At 39.6% G+C, this 21,638-nt stretch overlaps 1 protein-coding gene across 1 annotated transcript in view; it reads left to right on the top strand.

Moving 5' to 3' along the window:
* The window catches only part of ror2 (receptor tyrosine kinase-like orphan receptor 2), a 45,778-nt gene that overhangs the window by 3,020 nt on the left and 21,120 nt on the right, over positions 1-21,638 (top strand). The window contains exon 2 of the mRNA XM_019272150.2: positions 20,703-20,774. Within this exon, the coding sequence (XP_019127695.1) occupies positions 20,703-20,774 (72 nt within the window). The remainder of the gene's footprint in view (positions 1-20,702; positions 20,775-21,638) is intronic.

The raw sequence follows: 21,638 nt of genomic DNA, 5'->3' as shown, positions 1-21,638 counted from the left end.
ATGGTCATTGTGCTCACCAAAGTAAGCAGAAATCAGAGCAAAAATATCAGATGAGTGTGTTCAGAGGCTTATCAGATGATTGAATAAAGTCACCTCGCTTTGCAGCAAAAGTCTAGAAAGGTTCCCATGGTTACATGCTAGTTAGACTCATTTTAAGAGAAAGCGAAGGTGAGCATTGTGTCCACCAGAGTCCACTGAACCACCTCCAGCTTTAACCTCATATATTTACTGCAGTATGCACATACTTTTCTTTGCAGAGATCATTAGTGAAATGATCAGATTCAGAAATAGGTTTAATGCCAAGTAGAGTTTCACATAACAGGAATCAGCCACAGTGTTTTGGTGCAGAATAAACATGAAGCAAAAAAAATGAAGAAAGATAAAAATCATATTGCTTTCATTTTTCACATCCAGATAAAGTGTGAGCTGTTTTTACTGATTGAGTTGTACTGTAAGTGACTACATGTTGTTAGAATAAGTTGTAAACTCTGTAGTTTTCTCGTAATAATCTGACTCGTTGCTTCATTTTGCACAAAGCCATTCTAAGCAGTTTATCTGTGACTGTTGGGATGGCTGTGGCACGGAGGTAGAGCGGGTCGTCCACTAATCAGAAGATCGGTGGTTCGATCCATCCAAACTGCATCTTGGGCAAGATACTGAACCCTAAATTGCTCCCAAAGGCTGTGCCATCGGTGTGTGAATGGTTAGCTCCTCAAACTGATGAGCAGTTGACACCTTGCATGGCAGCCAATGCCATCAGTGTATGAATGTGTGAATGAGATATGTACTGTCAGAAGACTAGAAAGGTGCAGTCCAGGTCCATTTGTTATAACTAGCTCCTTTCCTAAAACCATTTTATGAATCAGACATAAAACAGCAGGTGATGATGATTAATGTGAGTCTCATTCTTCGTTAGGCTAAACACACTGCTCATGCTGTCTTAATCAGGCGCCCCGCCAATCAAATTGGATGCAGTTTAATAAATACATGTGCCACTGTGGGGTGGAACCTGTCTGTGGTTTGATGTACTGTATGAACTAATGGCTCTGTTATTTAGCTATAGGCCAGGCACTGATGTAACCCACAGTCATAAGGAGAGATGATTAACTGTTGCATGGCGCATAGTACAAGATTTTTTGCTGAGTTTTTTCGCCCACGCCATCTACTACATTACACTCCGGTTTACTCTGGTGTAGCAGCACTGAACAAGCCAGAAGAGTTAGCCAGAGGTCAGGCCATTAATCTGAAGTTTGTGGAAATGTGAAGGAAGTGTTCAGGGCCTCAACTTTTCCCTGATTCGTAGAGGAAACTTCCCCTGATGGAGCAAGTGGTGGTGGTAAAGTGATGAAGAGAATGAGATGAAGAGAGCTCAATGCTGGATATGATGGACTGGAGGTGAATGAGGTGAAGGGTATTCGTGGTGATTTTTTCTTCACTAAAATGTTGCTGACAGCCGCAGAGAGAACAGAATCTAATTTTTTCAGTGACTTACAGTGATTGAAAAACTTGCTCTGTTTTATACCAACTGCTGACTCATCACTCATCTTAACCATCCAGGAGGGGCAACAACAAGTGATCAACAACTGCTAGCCTGTAGTCACACGTTCTGGTCTTTGTCATAGCTCAAAAACTGAATCCATAGGAAGATTTTGGTCTCATCATGAGCCGGAGTAGCTGCAGATTAATTTCATACTAATATGTTCTGATCCACTAAAGTTATATAAGATGAATAAATCCTACCCTCATCTTGACGGTGGGAGCAAGCTACTGCTGCTGTATATCGCCAATATGCTTCTGTACTTGCCATAATACAGGCCAAATGTTCTAAATACAAAATTAAATAGCTAGGTTTACAATTAGATGAACCAAGGACAATTGATTACAATACACTGACACTATTCCAAAGAAAACTGAGACTTTACTATACAAACAGATGTTACTGTATTACAACTTTGCAAATCTCTGCTGGTTGCATCTGGCATTTGTACAGCGCTCGAGAAGTGGTTCACCCTTCAGGTTTTTAGAGTGTATTACATGTAGCGCTTCCAACGCCCAATAGAAACCAGCGATTATGGTCTTATTAATTAATGTTTATTTTTCTCCAGATTTCATTTTTCTATCCGACCCTCTTCCATCAGTGTGAGTGTCGACTTAACAACACTGGTGACTTTGTTCTAAGTTGCAGCTAATTGCTGGCTGGTGACAAACACTCAAAGGAGTGTGAAACTGCTTGAGGGAGGCTGCAGGGTGCCATTGTGTTGATATACACAGAGCTGTACCACAATACAGACAGCGGCAGACTCAGTCAGATTTCTACATGCATACTTTGATACATGCAGATATAAATGACAGATATTCAAATTAGAACTCCTGCTCCTGAAATTAAACTTCAATATTAAAAATAAATGAAGTAATGTAACCTAACATTATAGCATACTACATACTACAACTAGTGGGCTGTACTGTGACTTTGTCATAGTGGCCACAGTATTTAAACTATCTCAAGCTCTTTTCACGTGAACAAGCAAGTGCAACACTGAATTCCTCTGAGGAGCCAATGTCTGAAAGTGAGCTCTAATATAATGTTGATGTTGAGAGCATCATAACATACCTAACAGGTTTAATTGTCATGTTAACCATTTCTTTAAATGTACCTGCCTGTGCAGCATCCTGTGACCTGGCAGTGAAACTGTTTGTTTGTACTCATGCTCAGTCACAGTATTTGCATTAACCAATAAATAGAAAGTCATGGATTATGACTTTGGTAACACCAATGTAAATCAAACTAACCAAAGTGAAAATGGACTGCAAACACTGGACAAACAATATCTTATTCCATGCTCTGATTATTATTCTGCCTTTTTTGCAGAATCAAATATACTGTTAGAAAATGTTTCTGGTCCAGTACCAGTCCACAGCCCACAGGGTTAGGAGCCCCTGATGCACATGTTCCTTTTCATTTGACATAAAAAAAAACAGATATAACCCAAAGAAATGATGATGAATTTTCTCCATTCTGGATATCCAACAAAATAATGTGAAATATCCTGTGAACACTGCTCATCCTGAGGAGAGTATCACGCTGTCTCCAGGCTCCTCTGTGAAAGCTGAGTGTCTTTTATCAGACAATTGGTGCATTTCAGCCATGAACATGGACTTTGGCAGCAGAAGGAATGTGAGAACTGTGGCAGGAAAGTTCCTGACCACAATGATCAGCTGGAAACAACAGTTACACCGAAGAGCTTTTTAACTCTTTCCTGTGTGTGCTGAGGTGAGGTGACAACACAGAGAGAAATGACTGCCAGGAAGTATACTGCCATGTGCTGCTATGTCTTGGGTCTGGTACTAATTATAATCCTGGATCTGGGACTAATTAAGAGCCATGCAAGACATTCCCATGGACAGGACTCAGTGTGTGTTGCTTTGTAGACAGGATGGACTCTGTTAGCAGAGTGCTGTAACAAAAGATGTGTGTTTAAGACACATTAGTTTCTCCCTGTTTACTTGGTAATCAGTTATTTAAATAATCCTAGAGCTGCTAGGTTTTAATAATAGCACATGTTGCTGCTTTAAAGACTAGATTTGATCACATGCATTCATATCATAGACGGACTTATCTTGATTGCCGTTTGAAACAAAACCATGGAGGCATAATGTTGACATATGCTGCTAATTACTGGAAAGAGACGAGGAGGCCTACAAGTGTTTGTAGGAGGCATGCATGCAGGCAGCATGGCATGGGCTGACTGGAGAACACTCTGTTCCTCTAATGCTTCATTGTGTTGCTGCAATATTCTGTGTTTGTTTATGTGCAGAGTCTAAACAGGAGAGAAGTTTTGCAGACAGTGCTGAAGTGGTAAACAGAACAGAACAGAAGAGAGAAAAACTTCAGGAGAAAACTGATGAAGCAGAGAACTTTTAAGGCACACAATGAAGTAGAGAAATTATGGTTTTCTGAAGCGCTCCTTCGTGAAAAGTTATTATAGGTCATGTTGGTTTATAAGGCTGCTGCTATATACAGAGACAATAAAGTATCTGAAATATTTGGGGCTACAGATACATTTAATTGAAGTGATGTGAAGTTTAAGGGAAGGTAGCAAGAGAAATTTGAACAATTTTATACATGTTGACATACTGGTGAACAAGTCCATGTACGCAGACACATGTGTAGTAGAAAAAGAATCAAATGAGAAAAATTCAGCATTAAAGTCTCATTTTTTCTCCTATGATTGGACATCATTTAGCCAAGTTGAGGTACTCACAGTTCAGAAGGGAGCAGAATGTGTCTACTTTATGTACATGTGGCCAGCTCACAGAATACACTTGGTGAGGCCGTTTAAGTTCAGCATATACGCCCTGCTTTTTTCCATTTGTGGTGTGAAACTGGTCTTCATAAAATGGTCAAATTCATTTTTTATTTCTATAGTCCAGTGTCAGAAATCCCTATTTGCTCAAGGATCTTTACAATCAGTACAGCATACGCCATGAGCCCCACACTCGCTATAATCTATCAGGCCCAGGGCTCATTGATAGGACTCGGACGCAGAGTTAGGGTAGAGCTAATTAAAGGCTGTATTATGCCGCAAAAGGAGAACTTTCAACAGAAGGCACCTTGGAAAAGAGGGATGGCTATGAAAACTACAACTGAAAATCCTATAGTCTGAACAGAAAACACCAGGAACAAAAACAAAACACATACAAAAGGGACTCGACTATGAAAAACTAAACTCACTAACTTAGATGGCTATGAAAATGAAACACAAAAGGCCAACAAAAAACCCTCTAATCTGGGCAGACAACTGTGAAAAAGATACTCGGCCTGTGACTAGACAAGATGACGAGTGGCTCTTGACTACAGATAAGACACACTGGCACAGGACAAAGGGAGATGCAGACTATAAGCACACATGAAGGAAAAGGGAAACAGGTGGACACAACCAGGAATCAGGGAAGACAATCAGACTGAGGCACAGGAGGAAGGGCAAGTGACCTGGAATGAGAGGAGAGTCACTTTTCAAAATAAAACAGGAAATGACAAGACAAACATGGAGACAGGACAAAAAAACTCAACACAATCATGACCATGTACCATCTGTACATCTACAGTATGTATAAGTTTGATTATCTCTAAGGTTCCCTGTGTAGTTTTTGACCTCCAGTAGAGCAGTCATGTACAGGCATGTACACACCACACTTTTGTTTATTTACAAGAAATGCCACAGTACAGACAAATCCTTTAAGTATAGACAAATCCTTCTTTTAAGCAGCAGTTTGTTATCAGACATCTGACTAAAGGCTGTCCTTTCATTTAAAAATGCCACCCCTTCATTCTTTTAATGTCAACATATTGGCACAGTGGGCACAAAACACAGATCCTGACCCAATTCAAGAGGTGCTTTTACACCTTATCTTACCTGTCTGAGTAGAGCAGGATGTAGGTGTCACCCCCACCCCCACCCCCACCCCAAAGGCAAATACAGTTACTGCTCAAAGAAGAGGCATCCAGACTGTCTGAATGCAGCGAAAGCTCTCCTATCAGGACTTATGAGTATATCATGGCCTTTACTTGCTGGGAGGGTGGAGGTGGTGAAGAACTACAGCTGTCAGTTGTTGAGTTATCTCTTCTGGCTGTTTAGAGAGGAACTTTGCTAGACCCTGCATGAAGTGTGTTTTTAACCAGTGTCTTTTCTGACTAAAGTTCATTTAGGCAAATAAGGTGAATTTATAGAGTGTGGGGAATTTGTCTGACTGGATTCTCATAGGAGAGCAGGGAGATTTAGTCTGCACAGACAAAACACGTCATAGATCACACTCCCTTCAGTGTGCTGGGGTTTTATCAGTTGTTTGGTTGGGAAGTTAGCTGCATCACCTTTTGAACTGCATTACATAAATTGTATAGTCTGTTAAGTGAGAGAGAGACCCACCCCGTCCAACCCCTCCACAAACACTCAGAGGAAGCTACTCAGCGTTTTGTGACTTGGTTTGTATATTTAAGGCAGTTTGTCACAACAGTTATTAATCAATCATATTTAGCTGGAGAAAACGGTCTGTTTTTTATCAGTGTTTCCCAGAAGAAGAAGAAGAAGAAGAAGGCCATGTGGATGTTTTTAATATTGCTGAATTCCAGCATGTGCCTGCCAATTGTCTTTTTGGATTAGGAGATATTTGGAGCCACAGGCACTGTTGTTGAGTCTGTTCATAATTATCCTGTTAAAGTATCCCAGGATGTGTTCTCATGTTTTATGGTACATACTTCTCTACCTGTGTAACTGTCTTCACAGGGCCTTTTTGTGTTTATGTATATTTGATTCTGCATCTCTCACACTTTCCATCTTAATTCAGTTATTTCCCAACACTCTGCACAGTTTGCCTTGGATTCTGGATTATTCAGTATTAAGGCAGATTGCTGATGATGGTGAAAATATTTCATCTCCACAATGTGGAGAAAAACAAAGAAAAGCAGATGTGTGTTCAGCCTGATAGTGATGTGACTAATAGTGAGTTTAAGGCTACGTGATATGCTTTGAATTATAGAAAATCCAAGAGGCTTCATCAGTTTTGCACAGTGGTGGAAAAATATTCAAATCATTTCCTTATGCTCAAGTATTAATACCACAGTGGAAAAAACAGTCCATTAGAGCAGCATTCAGAATTTGTTTCAAATTCTATGATCCTTCCAGACCTGCCAGTGTCTTTACTAACTAGTCACTAAATGTATTGTTGGCAATAGTAATGGCATAAACAAAAGAATAACCTGAAGTCCCAGCATATGTAGAAAGGTTAGAGGTTAGAGGTTGAGGCTGGTTTGAAGCCAGTATGAACAACATTTCTCAGACTTCTTTCAATAAATAACATGGTCTTGGGTCTGGTACATGCAAAAAAATCTATTTTTTGTGAAGTAAAGATAGTACAACCCTTGTTCACTTCATCCAGAGATGAACTGTGTCTGTCCATGTCCATGTCACTGTGCGTCTACTAAGACTGGTTCCGTTGCATGCTTGCCTGGCTCTGGTTCTGATGTCCGTTCCACTCTCCGTTTGCATCCCCAGGGGTGGAATAAAGCAGTGGGAGGACATCCATAAAATATGATCCAGTTTCACTAAAATCAGTCAAATAGTTGGCGTGTGACTTGATGCTGTAAAGCATTATGTAATTCTCTCGGGTAATTGTACCTGAAGCACAAAGTTACATAGTGTGAGGACAGACGTACAAATGACAGCAACAGTTATTTTATGCTAGAAAGGTTAGACAGTGATGTTTTTAATAAATGTAAAAATAGTCAGTAGGCATATTTTTTAACTTTGGAGACAAGCTAAGCTGAACACCTCCCAGCTCCAGCTAAGTGCTTACATACATTCACTCAAGCTGGCATGGACTCCACATGTTTGTGTAAAACCTGATGACTCATGTTATCCCAGCATGATTTGACAATGTTCCAAAGAACCTCTTGTGATGTCACAGAATGCTCGGCTTTCGCTGTATTCAAGTGCCCTCAGTGCCGGACGCAGAGTTGAAATGACAGAGACACCATTAACTTGATTACAAGTCAGTGTAGCATCAACAGGATTCAACATCACAGTTATTTAAGCAGCATTGTTGCACTCCACTGAGAATGCCATTGTTGAAGTCCAACTTTTATTTTTGATATGATGTTTGCTTAATGCTTGTCCATCATCAACATGACCATTTGGTAGCTTTTTTTTTGCTAATAGCCTTTTTAATAAAATCATTTCATCAACTAATTTAGTAATTTAATGTAAGTACTATACTGTACTGTAGGAAGTAAGAAGTGTACAGTTGTACAGTGACACACAGCCTCCAAACTAAACATATATAATGATTTAAATGTAATCCATGGACTTCACTCAAGCTTCATATCCTTCATGATATTTTTCTCTATAGTCTTTATTGTTATAAAAATTAGGATTATACTGGGGTTCAGATGTTTTAATTCATATAGTGTGTGTATCCTGTCTTTTGTGAGTCTCGTGCACTTATTTGGCCTGTGTTTTACTGAGGCTGGCAGGGCGAGATAATTCTAAATCAATACTACAAGGACAGGAGAGACAGGCTATGGAAGTATCATTTGGACAAGAAACATAATGTTTATAACTGAGAAGATAACCAAAAAAAGGACGAGGACGTTATGATATTGTCCATATCAGTGGGGAGGTGTCCGAGACAGCCCATTTAAAAAAAAAAAAAAAAGTATAAGAACCAACTGTTAGAGCTCCTCAGGGAGCATTTTCTCTGTAACCCCTTTGTGTGTTGCACTGTTAAACACTCCTTCTTATACAAGAATAATAAATTCAACTTAAACTTAATACTTTGAATCCAGTCTTCCTTATTCAAGGGTTATTCTTTAAAAAATCCCATAACATTTATATTATTTTATTTTTCCCGCCCACTGACTGACTGTGGCCAGAGTGGAACTGTGGAGTCACTATTCACAATTTGTGTGATTTGAAGGATTGTTATGGGCATTGCATGTCAGTGGGCCTATAAGAGGAGAAAAGAGGACGGAAACATTTTGTGAGTTTGTGCAGATTGATTCATCTGGTGAAACTGAAGCATATCTATCCATGGAGACAGACGAGTAAAACACACTGAAAACTCTCTGTAAGTGGTGGTTGGCCTTTACAGTCTGCCATGGGTCTACGGAAATATGTTAACAGCAGACTTGTCAAACTAATAGCCGGTCCCACCTCCTACAGCAGATGCTTTGTTAATCATAGTTCAGAGACAGGGTCCAGAGGAAGAGTTTTAAGGAAAATGGGAGCTGAGTTTTGTCGTTTGTTCACAGCTAAATCTCTGTAATATTCTGTTGGTACCTTCAGCTCCACATTCCTGCTCCTCCCTCAGACTGTTTGGATAAAGGAAAGAATGACTAAGAGCTGGTTTGAAGAAAGATAAACAACTGACACTAGAGCTTTGTTTTACATGCATCCAAGTTTTCTTTTTCACGGCTGACCATAGTTTACCACAAACCTAGCTTGGTATGCACACACTTATTAGAGAGCCAATAAAATGCAAATGACTCAGCTCGTCCCCCACCACGACCTTCTCAGTCTCTTTTATTGTCTTGTCTTTGAGCCTCCAAATGGCTAAATATTTGAAGGGAAGTGCCTGCTTTTTTATGAGATGGCTATTGTTGTTTTAACTCAGTCAGGGGGATGGAGTTACCTCTGTGTAAGCTGCCTCTGTGATGAGGGTTCACATGGTGGGAAGATAATATCAGGGCTAGTAAAGTGGAAATTCCATTGCAGGCAAGATACCATCTGACAGTCCAGAGAGTGCCATGATACAGTTATTATGTCCGAAAGACTGTAAACGTGATGTACATGCATGTTTATGTCTGCATGATAAGAGTGATGGAGCCTGTGTGACACACACACACAGCTGGATATGGTTTGTGCCTCAAAGGAACTTCACCACCATCACATTTCTATATAGAGCCTAGTGTTGCAAAAATGCCTCCAGTATGGTGAAAGTTCTCAGAGCATGTTCCTTAAAATCCTGCATTTTTACAGTGCCACATTTCAGGGAATTGTAGTTTTAAGTTTAGAGTTTCATACAAAGAACTACGGGTTCACTGTGCTTTAAATGATTGTGATGTTTGTGGGCATCCCTCTCCGACCTCTCTTCAGAGGCTGTTTCAGGCTTTCAGAATGCTGTCTCCTTAACGCCACATGAATCTGTTTTTTTGGTTGGATGTTTCTGCATCTAGCAGACATAGAACACCATTATCATTCATTATATTTGTATCCCAAGTGAAGGTAAAGTACAGAGGAGCATTATCACTGAAAACAAAAAGTGATGAGACTGAAGCAAACAGTTAAGCTGTTAGCTATTATGTGTTGTGTTATGTTATTTAACATCATGGTTAGGTTAGGTTAAGTTAATTTAGGTTGTGTTGTGTTGTGTTGTGTTGTGTTGTGTTGTGTTGTGTTGTGTGCTGCACAGATAACTAACCTAAAGTCAGTGGAGGTTAGCAGTGTGTTTTATTTGTGCATCTTCATTTGTATTCTGGATATTTAAGCAGCATTTATGACTTAACAAGGCCACAGCAGGTCATCATTGTTGTCTGACTGTCTGGTTCAGTCACTACATTGTTAACCCACTGATGCAACATAGCTAAAGCACAGACAGTTTCTAAACTGTTTAGTGACAAACAACCAACAAAAAAACAGCTTCCACCTCAGAGACAGAACTTTATTGTTAGTGTGTAATAGTGAATTGAGGTGGTGTTTTTGCATACAGGCCATACTCAACTCTGTGGTCATGCCAGCCCTGGAGCAGTGCACGGAGCTCTGTTTTCTAGGTTAGAAAAAGAACACAGAAAGTAAAGGGATGAGGGTTATCAGTCATTGTGCACCTTAGAATAAGCCCTTTATATCTACAGGCTGCTGATCTTCCACCACATCTGTCATGTTGAACCGCTCAAAATGGACAGACCAAACACTGGTGTTAGATTGGGTGTTCCATGCATTTGTGACCATAGTAGTTTATCCTTCAGGAAGGCGAGTGTAGGGGCTTAAAAACTCTACCACTAGATACTACTAAATCCTACACACTGGACCTTTAAGTGGACAGGGCAGACCAATTAAGTGATTTGTTGAGCTACCAGTAACACATTCCACATCACATTCAGACTATCCATCCTACGTTAACTGGCTTGGGAGAGTAATAATTTATGATTTCCACTGGCATGTTTTTTTGTATTCACTCTCTCTCTCCCTGATGGCTCAGTCCAGCAGACAGGGCAGTGCTTGTGTTGGTGCTAAGTGGCTGCCCTGCAGAATCAGCCTGTTACAACCGGTAACGGAGTGAGGAAGGTATGCTCAACCCACATTGCACACGTATCTAGTTTCATAACAGTTCTGCTTAGTCTACAGATTCTATCGGGGAACAGGGAGAGTTTCTGAGCAACAACACATTTTTACTCAACAGTTTGTTGGTTGTTTTGTTCTTCCTGAACAGGCACAGCTACAGATGTATACTGTACTACTATACCATTTGCTTTTCATCATCACCACAGGATGATTTCTAATCATAGACTACAATTTCTTGTAAAATATTTTTTAATTTTGTACTCCTCATGAGGTTTCCTCTCACCACTCTTGTGAGTGCATATGGTTTAAATTGCATGCTCCAAGGTGGCTAAACCCATATTTTTATGTCAATTATTTTGAATGCCCTCTCCTAACCCTCAGGAGAAATGTAACAACTTCATCATCATGCTGAAATATAATTCAAACCTGTACTATTATGAGAACAATCTAGGGATGGCAGTATGCAATGATCCCATTAATATAAAAAACAGCGGTGTGGGCTTTCATTCTAAAACAGCACTTATCTCTGTAACTGAGGAGGCCCTGAATAACTCCCATGATAGAAAACTGAGAGGCTGGCCAAGCTGAGAGAGACAGAGGAGGCACACAGTGTGGTCTGAATTGGATATCTAGAAGAGGGAGGTTGACCAGGACTTGACTTATTTAGACAGGAGAGATAATGTGTGCCCCTCCAGCTACACTGAGACCATAGCCATGTATACAGACTCTGAACCACGGCAGGTCAAGTGCCAGATTAACAGATAGAATACAGTTGATTGTGTTGATGCTTTTAGAGAAGGAAGAGAAGTGAAAGTGGCCTCCTTTAAAATGAATGAATACAGTGTTACACATGACACAAGCTAGTGCTGTCTAGACTTAATAATTATAAGTACCATGTTAAACTAAGTCAAACCAAATCAAATTTTATTTGTATAGCCCAAAGTCACAAAGTACATTTGCCTCGGAGGGCTTTACAATCTGTACAGGAAGTGACACCCTCTGTCCTTAGACCCTCGGTTCGAGTGAGGAAAAACTTGCCCACAAAAACCCTTTAACAGGGAAAAAAGGTGGAAGAAACCTCAGGAAGAGCCACAGAGGAGGGATCCCTCTCCCAGGACGCACAGACGTGCAATGGATGTCACGTGTACAGAACAAATCAATACAAACATATTGTACAATTACAATGACTGACAAAATGACAATGAATTACAATGAATGATAAAATGACAATGAATTACAATGAATGATAAAATGACAATGAATTACAATGAATGATAAAATGACAATAAATTACAATAATTGATAAAATGACAATGAATTACAACGAATGAAAAAATGACAATGAATTACAATGAATGACAAAATGACAATGAATTACAATGAATGACAATGAATTACAATGAATGATAAAATGACAATGAATTACAATGAATGATAAAATGATTACAGTAGCAGTGGAACCTGTGATAGAGATAGAGAGACACAGATGCACAGCAGCAGCAAATCATCAACTAACTATAAACTGTAATGGAGATCTGGTAGCAGTAATGACAGTAATAATATAGTTATATAGAGTTTTCACTAAAGGGAGATGTGACTGCATCTTCAACCAATACCGTGCCTGACTAGGCATAACCCTGAAAGAGACAGACAGAGACAGAGAGAGAGTCCCCCGGCAGTCTAGTCCTATGGCACCATAACTAAGGGATGACCTGAGCCAGCCCTAACTATAGGCTTTATCAAAAAGGAAAGTCTTAAGTCTATTCTTAAAGGTGTTGACCGTGTCTGCCTCCTGAACCCAGAATGGTAGTTTGTTCCACAGAAGAGGAGCCTGATAGCTGAAAGCTCTGGCTCCCAATCTACTTTTGGAAACTATAGGAACCACAAGAAACCCAGCGTCCTGAGAGCGCAGTGTTCTAGAGTGATGGCAAATATCAGTAACGGAAATTAAATTTGGCATGCTCAGATTTGAAACACTATGATGTCAAAATGTAACATTTTCTTTAAAATTTGGCCTTCTACTTACATGGATAGTTATTTTACACTGCAGGTACTTAAAACCTGTAACTTGGAGTTTAACTTAACCTGAACCTTTAAAGAACCGTGTGAAGACTTGATACACTTCTTGTGTTGAGGTGTATTTTGGACTTTATCAGACCTAAAGTAACCACTGAATGTACCTTACAGGGGTGAGGAGAAAAGTGGAATACTGATTTAATTATTTAGTGATTTCTGAACAGATTTGTCATCCACAAACCTCACAGCAAAGTTCTCCCCATGTCGGGGGTGCAATCATTAGTCTACAGCGTGAACAGGAGTGGGCTGAAAACACAGCCCTGAGGGACTCAGGGTATTGAGCAACTAGAGTGAAGGACATGTTGCATCGCACATTTTGTTGCTCGCACTGATTGCATTAAAAATGAACTGAGATGTTCCTAAAATGAATTTGTGAATTATCCCAGCAATGTCAAAGTTTAATTAAATATCAACAAAAACACTGGCTCATGACATGATCATGTTTGATGTTGTGTCATGTCAACATTTGTCATCTAGCCTCTTGTTGGTGTAACAAAGTTGATCACGCTATCTGTCCCTACTCCTGATTGACCTCATGCTCATTCTAGATCCCTAATGGAGGACGTCCATATATAGATGACAGAAAGAGTTTGAAAGGTTTTGGACATATTGTGATAAGGGTAATGGTCAATGGAAAGGGTGTACACAGTGTCACCTCATTACCATTGTTATCCACCTATCTAACAGCATGAATGAATTATGTATTGGCACTGCGGAGAGCAAGTACGAGTTGATTATCAATATTAATTTTCTTTAGCAAGATGTGCTCCATTAACCATTACTTAACCATGGCTGCTTGCAGTTTTATATACGTTAAACGTCTCACATGTTCTCTTATGTTGGAGAGAAGACACACAGAGGTTGATTTTTCACTGTGTATTTTCTTCCTTGACACTGTGGTTATTTGCTTCCATCCATTGAAGTTTAACATAATTTCTGCCTGTAAAGTAACTCTGCCTTCAAGGATTGTTTGTGTAACTCCAGTCTCCTCTCTGCGAACTGTTAAATTGACCCTCGCTGAAAACTCAAGGAAAGGTTGGAAGTGAGGGCAGAAATGTGGAGGTGGAGGATGGGGAGGAACAGAGACAAAGGTTAGAGGACTGAGACACACACACACACACACACACACACACACACACACACACACCAGCAGTTTAAACAGAAGAGGGAAGGAAAGTGTTGAGGTGTGCCAGAAGGCCCTCAGTCAAAACCCCAGTAGATGGAGCCGTGGCCTGGCCTCTCAGCTCTCAAAGGGCCCTTTCATGGCGGAGGCAGCAGGCTGTTGGAATGCAGCAGCCAGGAGTCTTATTCAGCTCTGGGTGGAAAAGCATCCTATTGCCCCCAATCTCTCATTTTCCAAGCTTGTGGATACATGTAATCAATCACAGACACTGGCTGATGTGAGGCCTCTGACTAGGCTTTTAGGAAGCTTAACTCACTTCTTGATTTTATTCCAGTTTCCTAACAAAACATTAATTCACTATAGGAGAAAATACTACTTTACTGTGTTATATGGGACATGGTAGATGTATGGACTCAGGGGTATCTGGCAGCAGCTACTTAACAAAACTAGAACCCCATAAGTGGCCTCTAGAGGCTGTAGTGTTTATTACAACCCACAGTTCAAAAGAGTTAGAGGAACAAACAATGTACAGATGATTTTATATATCTGTACTATCTGTCCTGGTTGAAAGCTCATCATAATATTAATGCTCATAATATTATTACTTTTTAAATTTAAGTTTAGGGAATTTTAGCCTTTAATAGATAGTAAGCGAGAGGGGGTGACAATGCAGCTTCATATCTAACCCAGGTGGTCCTTACTATTGTCATCTGGCTTAGTACACAGATGCTCTACCAGTTGAGCTATCAGGTCGCATCATATTAATGATTTTTAACCATTAAATGCATACTAATTTATTCATTCAGTCAAGAAGTCACCTCCCTCAAACTCAAACTTGTCTTTAAAATATTCTGAGAAAAATGAAAAAAGCATTGTTTTGTGTTACATTTTTATTTCTCAGTATGCTGATTACAAGTGATAGTGGGTAATGTTGTATTTTCCTGTTGGGCCACATGATGGGACTGCATGATAGTGCATCAGTATCTGTGTGTCAGGTTTAATGCAGAGCAGGACTTTCATGACCTTCATCAGTTGTGGCCGTGGCTCGAGAAAAAGGGAAGAGGTGCCACAACTTCCAAAAATGATGGAAGCTGTAAAAGTCTTTGTTTATTGTAGTAACCCTAACCGCTCCAGCAGAGAAACTCCCGCCAAAACACAAAAACCACACCTGTCCATCCACACCCAAGCTGAGAAACAGAGTTCTTGTTTTGTAGGCATCCGCCTAGTTACAGGAGCCTTATGTGTAAGATAACATGGCACAGTCATAATACATAATACATAATTAACTTAAAAATCTGATGCTTAGAAATGTCATTAATGGCATATATATATATATATATATATATATAGATAATTAAACAGTATATATATATATATATATAATAGATAGATATATATATAATATATATATATATATATATATATAAGATATATATAATATATAATATATATATATATATAGCTTAATTGCACTAATTTAATTTGCAAGTTATGATCCGAGACTCACTTTAGTTGATTGTTATTTAGTTAGACTCACACACAGAGATTTTATGATTTTATGATAAAGGTCAGTTAAGTTGTGTTTGAGAAAAAAGCACTGAGGATGTCATCAACAGGGTTAGTGTTGGTGTATTAGATGGAATCTGGAATTAAAGGTTCAAAATAAAATGTGGAGCGTGCTTACACGTTTGGCCTGATGCAAATCAAAAAAGGAGAGAAAGAGATCTGAGTAGAACTTTGTGAATTTGGGTATTTTATCAACCCAGAACAGAACGGGCTGGTGAACCTATCAGAGTGATCTCAACTTGGGTTCTGCATAAATTAATAACAGAAAGTCCAAATTCCAAACTGGAGGTGTAGAGAGACATGGACATTCACCAATCACTGCAGTACACCTCATATCTAAGCGTAGGTTTGACCTATAGTACAGGTTTACACAGACACTGTGAGACTGTTTAGCTGTTCTCACTGTTGTTGCTTCATGATCTTTCAGTTACATATCTCTCCTTATTGTCTCCACTCTGCTGTAGTTGGTGATTTCTGCAGTAGATCTATAACAGATGGCAGCTGTGGGCTGTGTACAATCAGGGAAATATCAAACAAAGACTAGTGTTTTCTTTTGATGCCTGTAATTAATATTTGCAACGTGATCAAAACCGCTGTGATGTTTAGAGAGAGAAATTAAGGGTGGTCTGACGTACTGGTCTAATATCTCGGAGGACTATGCTCGATATGTCTTGAGATGAGAAGACTAGCGTTGATCTCCCAGGCATGGTCAAGGCAGAGTGAATCCAAATCCAGCATTTGCATCTGATGCAGTAATAATCCATGCTGCTCATACTGAAGGAAACTTGTCTCCATGTCTGCCTACATCTATGGCTGGATTAAAGTGCAATCTATAGAGGGAAGTGTGGCTCCTGAAAGGAATGCTGCATGGGTTTGTTCACTGAAGTCCTCAGCACCACCAATTTCCTCCACCACCCACATCTGTCAAGCACATGCTTTGTATCACAGAGAAGGCAGGAGCCAATGCCAAGTCGAGTCAAGCTAATACCGAGCCATACATTGTGTCGACTCACATGCGCCTGATCCTGATTAACTCGCAGGCAGAGCCAGGACCAATCACACAGAGCAGCCAGGGTATCCATTACACATATTCCACATATAAAAAATGAAAATATGTATCACATATATCAGAGCAAAAATCCTGTTTTCCTCAGTTAGTTATTGCACTGTTCCTTCACTGCTGTCAGATGGAGAGTATCATAAAAAGACAACAAGATGATATCATAAAAACCAGAGGCTATTTATGTCATATTTTTCTGTTGCTGCATTATTGCCTCTGTGTTCTCTCTGTATGCTTCAAGTAAATCATTTGGGTAAAGCAGCGCTTTAAACAGTTCACCATGAAGCACTTTGAAGTCTCAAACTTCAAAGTGCTTCATGGTGAACTGTTTAAGAACACAACGTTACTGTTTAAGAACACAACGTTACAAACATTAACATACATCACCCCAAATATGCTGCCAGTGGTAAATGATATACTGAATTCCTGCCAATGCTTGAAATAGATTTTTCTGTGCACTGACGGCTACAATAACCTGTTGTACAATTAAACAGGATTTCATTTTTATTATCTGTTGCTTTGTTTCATTTTTTATTTTAAAGAACATAGAAGTAGTGTTGAGTGTACAGATAAGATCATGTGTACAGAATTGTCACTATTGCAAATTATATTCTATAAAATGTATAGTAAGCCAGTCACTGCTACAAAATAAACCCTGACAGGGTGATGTAGGGCTTTAGCTTGTATTTTACAAATGATTTCAACTTAAAATCTGTGTGCTAGAGCTGATCTGTAGAAACACTGAACATTAATTGTTGGCCTCTTGCTCGGATAAACTGTTAATATTAGGAGATTTCAATATTCATATTTGCTGCCCTTCAAAACCGATGGAAAAAGGGTTTTTTATGCCTTGTGGAATCTTTTAACCTAACTCAATCAGTTCTGGGTCCAACGCATCAGACAGGCCACACACTAGACCTTGTTTTAGCATCTGGATTTTCTATCTCCAATCTCTTGTTTCTGTTGATGTTGGTGTTTCTGATCATTTTATGGTTATGTTTAATTCCACATTGTCGTGCCCTCCTCCTACTCCCTTGCAGCCTCACTCCCTTGTCCGATCCATAAACATAGCTACAGCCTCTTACTTTTGTAAGGTTTTTATGCTTTCCTGCTCAGCTCATATTTTCGATGTCCTTCCTTCCTGCAACGATACTGAGGAGCTAGTTAACCTCTTCAACTAATCCTGCTCTGCCACTCTGGATTATGTAGCTCCTCTAAAACAGAGAAGACTTAAGGCAAACACTGGTGCTACTCCTTGGTTGAACGATTCCACTCGTGCTATCAGGCAAGCTTGTAGGAGAGCAGAGTGCAAATGGCAAAAGGATAAACTCCAGGTTTCATATGAAGTTTTCAAGAGCCAGTTAAAGCTTTACCAAAGCTCCATAAAGTCAGCTTTATGGAGCACAATACTATTCTGATCTAATTAACAAAAATGCCAATAGACCCAAAACACTGTTTCACACAATAAACTCTATCATAAATTCTACCACTACCACAGTCACTATGCCCATCTCCACTACTAAAACCTGTGAGGCTTTTCTAAAAAATGTTATCCAAAAAACTGACAACATAAGAGCTTCTATCTTACCCTCAGGCCCTGACCCATGAGATATACATCACCCTGCCAGTCACCTCCTGCACTTCCAACCAGTATCATCCTCTCAGCTATCTGACATGGTCTTACATATGAATTCCACCTACTGCCCATCTGATATTTTATGGACACGCCTGTTTAAGGAAGTTTTTGTAATGATCTGTCCACTTATTTCAGCCATAGTTAATAGCTCCTTAACAAATGGAGTTGTCCCTTCATGTTTTAAACATGCAATTGTGCGACCTCTGTTAAAGAAACCAAGCCTAGACTCCAGTGACATGAATAATTTTAGGCCCATTTCTAAATTACCATTTATTTCTAAGCTTTTAGAAAAAGTTGTTTTCATCCAGGTTTCTTCTTACTTAAACACTTTTAATATCCTTGATAAATTTCAATCAGGTTTTAGAGCTCTACATAGTATAGAATCAGCCTTGCTTAAAGTACACAATGACATTCTCCTTTCTGTTGACTCTGGTTCTTCTGCTATTTTAGTTCTTCTCGACCTCACCGATACAGTTGATCATGCCATTCTTTTAAAACGTCTGGAGGCCGAAGTTGGGCTACAGGGGACAGTCCTAAAATGGCTTAGCTCCTATTTAAAAAAACAGAACATTCACTGTTGAAATTGGGAACTGTTCCTTGTCCCCTGCTCCAATAAATGTGGCATTCCTCAAGGCTCAATTTTAGGTCCTCTTCTATTTTCCCTATACAGTACATGCACATCCACTTGGCTCCATTTTTCAAAAACACAATATTCCCTACCATTGTTACGCAGATGATACACAGTTCTACCTACCGGTCACACCCAATAGCACCTGCTCCTTACGAAATCTTTTTAACTGTTTAAATGACGTCAAATGCTGGATGGTGGGGAACTTTTTACAATTCAATGAAAATAAAACGTAAGTAATTATCTTCGGTCCACCTGATTCTGTCACCACTGTCAGCAATGCACTTGGTCCCCTAGCTCCAAATTGTCATAATGTGGTTAGGAATCTGGGTGTCCTTTTAAGTTTTAACAGTCAGGTCAGTAATGTTCTTAAGGGTAGTTTTTATCAGCTCAGAACCATCGCCAAACTCAAGCTGTTTTTATCTCAGAAGGATCTGGAGACAGTCATCCATTCTTTTATTACTTCCTGGTTAGATTATTGTAATTTCCCCTACATAGGGCTAACTGACTCAACCCTTTCCAGACTCTAAATGGTGCAAAATGCTGCTGCAAGACTTTTAACTGGTTCAAAAAAGAGACACCACATCACCCCAATTCTGGCACAATTACACTGGTTGCCAGTGAAATTTAGAATCAGTTTTAAGATCTTATTATTTGTTTACAAAGCCCTAAATGGTTTAGCTCCGCAATATATTTCTGATCTCTTGGTTCCATACCCTGCCCCCAGATCTCTCAGGTCATCATCACATCGGCTCCTCTCAGTCCCCTATTCGCACCTAAAAACTAAAGGTGACCGTGTCTTCTCTGTTGCTGCCCCCAAGCTCTGGAATAGCCTACCCCATCACATAAAGTCCTGTCCTACTATTGACAATTTCAAATCCAGTTTAAAATCTTACCTCTATGATCTTGCTTTTAGCTCAGTCTGAGGCTGCAGTATTAATGATTTTGTCTACTTTATTATTCATTTAATCTCGTTTTGTTGTTTCTTATAACATTATTGTTTTTATCCGTGTGATCTGCTCTGACTGTAAAGCACTTTAGGTCAACTTGTTTTTAAATGTGCTATATAAATAAATTGACTTGACTTGTTGTGTTGAGATATTAAATAAGTAGTAAAGTTAATGTCTAAATTATGTGCGGTCAGCATGGCATTTAGTTTACAGCTCATGTTAGGAGACAGAACTGTGTTTTGGCAGGGTGCGATCTGGATTCCAGGAGGTGGAGCTCTGCTTTGGTGGCTCCAGCCCAATTTTACTTTTAGTTGCAAACCGAAAAGCCAATATTGTAAAGGTGTACACCTTTACAATATTGGCTTTTCGGTTTGCATTTCAGACACTGTCTGACAATTTGACTAGCAATTGGTTTGAATCATACGCATTAAAGATGGTCTGTCAGTTGGTTGTTCAGTCTGTCCATCCAGTCTAGATTAAGGTATCTGGCCACATTGTTACAGAACTTATCTTCCATATTCATTTTCCCTACTGAAGGCTGTCTGATCTTTTGGGTGATCCTGAGCCGTTACCATGTCATGTCAAAATGTTCCTTTGGCTGAGACATTCATAACCAGGTTCAGAAACAACTCCCAGGAAATTTGCTGCCAACATTCATTCATTCATTCATTCTTTTAGCACTACTATCAAACTGATATTTGTACTTTCTGGGAGCTCACGTCAAACTGTCAACTTTGCACACAGCAAACATGTTAATCACATGTGGTGAATAGATACATAATGTTAATGTTAATGTTAACTCTTGTATCCTCTCTCTGGCTCTTTCTGCAGCGGATCCTGGTCTGTCAGTAGATTCAGAGGGTCTGGCTGAAGCTCAGAGTGGAGCTGCACCCACAGCTGAAGGTAAAACTATTAACTTTTCTCATGTTGTTTTCTGAGCTGCCATCAGTGTGTACAGTCAGTTAAAAAATTCACCTCCTGCACCTAAAACTCACTAACTAATTTCATTTTATGTTACTTATTAACCCCATACAAAATAGAGATGTAAAATATTTTAGGGCAAGCAATGTGCTGGAACTTTTTCCACACAGACACAGTGGCTGTGCACAGTCCTCTTATCATCATACTGGGGTTGCCAGATTTGACACTTTTGTAGTTTTATAAAGGCCAAAACCAAAAGCTGCACTAAAGCTGGAGACGCTGCTCAGAAGGATTTGGCAGATGAATAAAATAATGTTGTTTGTCAAGAAATAGTAAGTAATGGAGCTCTGAGCTCACAGTCTGGCTGCCCAGCTAACAAACAGCTAAAATTAGCTAACAGCAGCTACAGTTGTCAGCAGTTTACTTCACTGTCCATCATAAACTGTAAATCACAGAGAGTTGAGGCGGAGCAGCCGGAGGACATCAGAGGGGAAACCAGAAAACATTTTCTCCATAAAATATGATCCAGTTTCACCAAAATCAGTCAAATAGTTGGTGGTGTGTGACTTAGGGCCGTAAAGCGTTACGTACTTCTGCCGACCTGGAGTCCAAAGTTACATAGTGTGAGAACAGATGTATGAATGACAGAGACACCGTTCACCTGATCACAGGTCAGTGTAGATCAACAGGATTTAAAATCTGGTCGTTTCTGGTAGAAAAGTTGCATGATGGGGCTTTAAACAAATGCATTAATTAGTTAGTCGGCATACATTTGAGCTTTGGGCAGAGGCAGGCTAACCTCTGTCTGCTCTCAGTCTTCATGCTAAGCTAAGTTCCTGCCAACCC

Source organism: Larimichthys crocea, chromosome I, assembly GCF_000972845.2.
Source record: "Larimichthys crocea isolate SSNF chromosome I, L_crocea_2.0, whole genome shotgun sequence".
In the NCBI taxonomy this organism is placed as follows: domain Eukaryota; kingdom Metazoa; phylum Chordata; class Actinopteri; family Sciaenidae; genus Larimichthys; species Larimichthys crocea.
The sequence above is the reverse complement of the archived record's forward strand: the minus strand, read 5'-3'. Positions and strand labels throughout refer to the sequence as shown.